Genomic DNA, 6,743 nt, shown 5'->3' with positions numbered 1-6,743 from the left:
AGAAAAATGACATTTGAAAATTCACTACTGCCAGATGTGTCTCTATAAAACTTTTTCCCCACTCTTGTAGCTATATATTCTTTAACTGCCTCCTCATATGACAGTTTATGTGTTTTAGAAATAAAATTTTCAGAAATAAACTTTGTAGTTTATAGACATAGATTTCTTTTAACATGGTTGATTAGAGTTTGCTTTTAGTTATTAATAGTTTAGAAAAGTTTATTTCAGCGTCACAATTTATTATTGATAATGTCACATTAATTTTCATTGTTAACTTTGAGAAAACCTCTATGGATTACTTCCTCATAACTATTTACTATTATAAATGCATTACTGATTTCAGTACTGCTATAGGATTGTGCATTACAGGAATTCTGATAAAATACTCATTCACACCATTCCATTACACACATTATTGATGGGCTATATTCTTTTATTTATTTATTTATTTATTTTTGACTGTGTTGTGTCTTCGTTGCTGTGCGCAGGCTTTCTCTAGTTGCAGCGACTGGGGGATACTCTTTGTTGCGGTGTGCAGGCTTCTTATTGCAGTGGCTTCTCTTGTTGCAGAGCACGGGCTCTAGGCACGCAAGCTTCAGTAGTTGTGGCTCGCAGGCTCAGTAGTTGTGGCTCACGGGCTCTAGAGCACAGGCTCCATAGTTGTGGCACACGGTCTTAGTTGCTCCGCGGCATGTGGGATCTTCCCGGACCAGGGCTCGAACCCGTGTCCCCTGCATTGGCAGGTGGCTTCCTAACCACTGTGCCATCAGGGAAGCCCCTGGAGTTTATTGTTTTTTTGTTTTTTTGTGTTTGCGGTATGCTGGCCTCTCACTGTTGTGGCCTCTCCCCGTTGCGGGGCACAGGCTCCGGACATGCAGGATCAGTGGCCATGGCTCACGGGCCTAGCCGCTACACGGCATTTGGGATCTTCCCGGACCAGGGCACGAACCCGTGTCCCCTGCATCGGCAGGCAGACTCTCAACCACTGCACCACCAGGGAAGCCCTGGAGTATATTCTTGACAGAAGGAAATGTCCGTTTTGACTAAGCATTGAAGAAAACTGAATCTTTGACTTATCTTTCACATGCCTGATGATTGAAATAATTTTCCACAGAATAACTTCTGGTTTTATACTTTTCAGTTCTTTTTTTCTTCTTCAAATGCACATGCTTTGAGAGCTGTGAAGTGCAAGACATGGCTATATTGTAAGGTGGTTTTTGTCCTTACGTTTCTGTGTCTTGTGCTAGTTAAGTCAGTAGAGTAGTCAGTAAGAGTACTGGAAGTTATTCCTGTAGTGGGATATTATATAGTCAATTACATATGGTGGTGTCTGAAAATCACATAATAGCCTCACTTAAAACATCTCCTTAGCCAGGTTTCAAAAAAGCCTGTGACCAATCCAATATGATCCAACATAGCGGACTATGATAGAAGGAAAATTGGCAAAGAAATAGACGCTGGTCTTACCTGATGGAAGTTAAAATATCTCACTTTTGACAATTTTGCAAAAACCTATAATTACATGAACTAATTTCTAGGGTTCTTCGTAGGACCTAAAAAGGAACCCATAGAGTTGTGGAACAACAATAGAAGCTACTGTGATGAGAAGCCCCGGCACCACAAGAAAGAGTAGCCCCCGCTCACCTCAACTAGAGAAAGCCTGCACGCAGCACTGAAGACCCAATGCAGCCAAAATAAAAATAAATAAATAAAAATAAATAAATTTATCTTTTAAAAAGTAACACTCAGGTTTGAGTCATGAGAAATTTGATGAGGAGAAATTAGCTAATGTTTTCAGAACTTTTAAAATATCAAACTCAGTCTCTAAGATTTTAGCATCATATACAACATCGGTTACTTATTAGTGGTTTGGGAAGGCCAATTTAAAATTTTCTCATCTTACTGTATTGAAATTCATGGCCCTAATGTTTTCCACGTTGACTATATGAATGATGAAGAAAAGTCAATCATGTATCTCATTTCCAACTGGACAGAAAACAATATTTTAAAAAGTGTTTGGACTACTGACTTTTGATTTCTTGTAAGGCAAATGGATAGGTAATTTTTATTCCCTGATTAGCAGAAAAATGGTGGAAGAGGGCAGGGTTAAGAATTAAGATTTCAAGAGCATGAGAGGTAGATGGCCAACCAGAGTTCCTAAGGTTCGGTGCCTGTAACCGTTGCCGCCGCTTAAGCCTGCCAAAGCAGTGGTACGGCTGCTGCGCTCGTCTTTACTACCTCTAGAAACATTCTTGCCAGTAGTGGCGGCAGCGGGAGTCGATTACCCCCTTTTTTCACTCTCTCCAGAAGCTCCAGATGGCGTCTTCCGTGGGCAACGTGGCCGACAGCACAGAACCAACGAAATGTATGCTTTCCTTCCAAGGGTTAGCTGAGTTGGCACATCGAGAATATCAGGCAGGAGATTTTGAGACAGCTGAGAGACACTGCATGCAGCTCTGGAGACAAGAGCCAGGCAATACTGGTGTACTTTTATTACTTTCATCTCTACACTTCCAGTGTCGAAGGCTGGACAGATCTGCCCACTTTAGTACTCTGGCAATTAAACAGAACCCTCTTCTGGCAGAAGCCTATTCGAATTTGGGGAATGTGTACAAGGAAAGAGGGCAGTTGCAGGAAGCAACTGAGCATTACCGGCATGCATTGCGTCTCAAACCAGATTTCATCGATGGTTATATTAACCTGGCAGCCGCATTGGTAGCAGCAGGCGACATGGAAGGGGCAGTACAAGCTTACGTCTCTGCTCTTCAGTACAATCCTTATTTGTACTGTGTTCGCAGTGACCTGGGGAACCTGCTCAAAGCCCTGGGTGGCTTAGAAGAAGCCAAGGCATGTTATTTGAAAGCAATTGAGACGCAACCGAACTTTGCAGTAGCTTGGAGTAATCTTGGCTGTGTTTTCAATGCACAAGGGGAGATTTGGCTTGCAATTCATCACTTTGAAAAGGCTGTCACCCTTGACCCCAATTTTCTGGATGCTTATATCAATTTAGGAAATGTCTTCAATGAGGCACGGATTTTTGACAGAGCTGTGGCAGCTTACCTTTGTGCCCTAAGCTTGAGTCCAAATCATGCAGTGGTACATGGCAACTTGGCTTGTGTATACTATGAGCAAGGCCTGATGGATCTGGCAATAGACACCTACAGGCGAGCTATTGAATTGCAACCACATTTCCCTGATGCTTACTGCAACCTAGGAAACGCACTCAAAGAGAAGGGCAGTGTTGCTGAAGCAGAAGATTGTTATCATACAGCTCTCCGGCTGTGTCCCACCCATGCAGACTCTCTGAATAACCTAGCCAATATCAAAGGAGAACAGGGAAACAGTGAAGAGGCAGTTCGCTTGTATCGTAAAGCATTAGAGCTCTGCCCAGACTTTGCTGATGCCCATTCAAATTTAGCAAGTGTATTGAAGCAGCAGGGAAAAGTGCACGAAGCTCTGATGCATTATAAGGAGGCTATTCGAATCAGTCCTACCTTTGCTGATGCCTACTGCAATATGGGAAACACCCTACGGGAGATGCAGGATGTTCAGGGAGCCTTGCAGTGTTATACTCGTGCCGTTCAGATCAGCCCTGCATTTGCGGATGCCCACAGCAATCTGGCTTCCATTCACCACGATTCAGGGAATATTCCAGAAGCAATTGCTTCTTATCGCACTGTTCTGAAGCTTCAACCTGACTTTCCTGACGCTTATTGTAATTTGGCTCATTGCCTGCAGGTTGTCTGTGATTGGACAGACTATGATGAGCGAATGAAGAAGTTGGTCAGCATTGTGGCTGACCAGTTGGAGAGGAATAGGTTGCCTTCTGTGCAGCCTCATCATAGTATGCTCTATCCTCTTTCTCATGGCTTCAGGAAGGCTATTGCTGAGAGGCATGGGAACCTCTGCTTGGCTAATATAAGTGTCCTTCATAAACCACCGTATGAACATCCAAAAGACCTGAAGCTCAGTGATGGTCGACTGCGTGTAGGATACGTGAGTTCTGACTTTGGGAATCATCCTACTTCTCATCTTATGCAGTCTATTCCAGGCATGCACAATCCTGATAAATTTGAGATATTCTGTTATGGCCTGAGCCCACATGATGGCACAAACTTCCGAGCGAAGGTGATGGCAGAAGCCAATCATTTCATTGATCTTTCTCAGATTCCATGCAATGGGAAAGCAGCTGATCGCATCCATCAAGATGGTATACACATCCTCGTAAATCTGAATGGTTATACCAGGGGTGCTCGAAATGAACTCTTTGCTCTCAGGCCAGCTCCTATTCAGGCAATGTGGCTGGGGTACCCTGGGACTAGTGGCGCGCTTTTCATGGATTATATCATCACTGATCAGGAAACTTCACCTGCTGAAGTTGCTGAGCAGTATTCTGAGAAACTGGCTTATATGCCCCATACTTTCTTTATTGGTGATCATGCTAATATGTTTCCTCACCTGAAGAAAAAAGCCGTCATCGATTTTAAGTCCAATGGGCACATTTATGACAATCGGATTGTGCTGAATGGCATCGACCTCCAAGCATTTCTTGATAGTCTATCAGATGTGCAAATAGTCAAGATGAAATGTCCTGATGGAGAAGACAACGCAGACAGCAGTAATACAACTCTTAATATGCCTGTCATTCCTATGAATACTGTTGCAGAAGCAGTTATTGAAATGATTAACAGAGGACAAATTCAGATTACAATTTATGGATTCAGTATTAGCAATGGACTGGCAACTACCCTGATCAACAATAAGGCTGCCACTGGAGAGGAGGTTCCCCGTACCATTATTGTAACCACACGTTCTCAGTACGGGTTACCGGAAGATGCCATTGTGTACTGTAACTTTAATCAGTTATACAAAATTGACCCATCTACTTTGCAGATGTGGGCAAATATTCTGAAGCGTGTTCCCGATAGTGTACTGTGGCTGTTGCGTTTTCCAGCAGCAGGAGAAGCTAATATTCAACAGTACGCACAAAATATGGGCCTTCCCCCGAACCGTATCATTTTTTCCCCTGTTGCTCCTAAAGAGGAACATGTTCGGAGAGGCCAGCTGGCTGATGTCTGCTTGGACACTCCACTCTGTAATGGACACACCACAGGGATGGACGTCCTTTGGGCAGGGACCCCCATGGTGACTATGCCAGGAGAGACTCTTGCTTCCCGAGTTGCAGCTTCCCAGCTCACTTGTTTAGGCTGTCTTGAGCTGATTGCTAAAAATAGACAAGAATATGAAGAGATAGCTGTGAAACTGGGAACTGATGTAGAATACCTGAAGAAAATTCGTGGCAAAGTCTGGAAGCAGAGAACATCTAGCCCTCTGTTCAACACCAGACAATACACGATGGAACTAGAGCGGCTCTATCTACAGATGTGGGAGCATTATGCAGCTGGCAACAAACCTGATGACATGATTAAGCCTGTTGAAGTCACTGAGTCGGCCTAAATAATGACTGTGTGCCCAGGAGAATTACCCCTGTAGCTGAGCCTCAACCTTCTGGGGGAAGGGGAACTACTTTTTCAATATCATGTTGCAGATGGGTGACACACAATGATAAGAAATAGCACAGCCAGACTTGCTTCCTGCGTGATCATGACAGGGAGAGACACAAGAGATGGGAAACTGCTGTTCCACAAGGAGATTCCATCGAATTTTGCCGCAGCCAGGTGTCTGGAAGGACTGGAAGGTAAGTCTGGAAGGTCTGATCTCCCTTGGTCTTCCAGGGGATGGATGGTTAGTGTGGAAGGGAGATAGAGATTGCCCAGCCATTTTGTGATGATCATGGATGGATTGAGTCTTCTGAATTAATTTTTTTCTTTCTATTTTGGGTATTGGAGCTTTTAAAAATGTTTGGTTTCAGGTATTTTTATTCATGTGAAGTGTATATGATTCTCTTGAGATAAGGTGTTAAGCTGAAATATTCCTTGTTTTAGTTTCTGAACTCTACAGATAAATGGGGACTTTGCTGGTGTAGTCTTTTTATAGGTTTTATAAACCATTTGAGCCTGTATCAGTCATTTTAGTGTCTGACATAACGTTTGGAACTCTCAGTGCTTTGTTGGTTTGTAGATGATGGCTTCAATCCTTTTTCTGGTCCGTTTCCTTCTTCCCTTCCCCCCACTTTAAAAATTCTCCTGTAACTTGGCTAACAAAAAACCAAGTCTGATTCAAAACCTCCCAGAGTGTTTCTCTTAAACACATCATCTGGTGCCAAATGAAGACTCTTAGGAGTGCTTATTAATTATGAAGGGCACAGTTGTGGTACTGTCACGGATGATAATAATAATGGATTTTTGGCCTAGAGTTTTGTCCTATTTCACCAGTGTTTTACTGTTGACTGCCCCTCTATGCTGCTTCCAAAAGTGATAGTGTGTGATAAGATGTTTACTTTCATTTCTAAAGTTTGTTTTTTTTTAGGTGAGTCCTGTTCTTCCTTTTTCTTTCAGCAGAAATGAAATTCCAGGTAAGTATAAGTATTCAAATATTTGATCAGTAATTCACAGTTATCTCCAGTACATTAAATAACTTTCATCAAAAAACATGTTATAGGTAAAAAGTTCTGAAGGACCAGCTATGTATATGATAATTATGTTTCAGGCCTTCTAGGGTATTATATATAATAACTTGTCTTCTGGTCGTGGTCTTGAAGTCTTTATGGATTCAGCCTCAGTAGTAGCGAACTGCACTGCTACTTGGTTTGGAGTACAAATTAGACTTTAACCCTCCTGGAG

The 6,743-nt window shown here is 42.7% G+C and overlaps 1 protein-coding gene across 1 annotated transcript; it reads left to right on the top strand.

Annotated features, from left to right (window-relative positions):
* Positions 1-2,316: 2,316 nt before the first annotated feature.
* LOC308610841 (UDP-N-acetylglucosamine--peptide N-acetylglucosaminyltransferase 110 kDa subunit-like) lies at positions 2,317-5,486 on the top strand (the record flags this gene model as incomplete). Its single annotated transcript, XM_081259835.1, has 1 exon — positions 2,317-5,486. The coding sequence occupies one exon, from the start codon at positions 2,317-2,319 to the stop codon at positions 5,455-5,457; it is 3,141 nt and encodes a 1,046-aa protein (XP_081115961.1). The 3' UTR covers positions 5,458-5,486.
* Positions 5,487-6,743: the final 1,257 nt, after the last annotated feature.

This window comes from Mesoplodon bidens, assembly GCF_964165515.1.
Source record: "Mesoplodon bidens genome assembly, contig: HAP1_SCAFFOLD_238, whole genome shotgun sequence".
Taxonomy (NCBI): domain Eukaryota; kingdom Metazoa; phylum Chordata; class Mammalia; order Artiodactyla; family Ziphiidae; genus Mesoplodon; species Mesoplodon bidens.
Note: the sequence above shows the minus strand (reverse complement) of the source record. Positions and strands in the feature narration are given on the sequence as shown.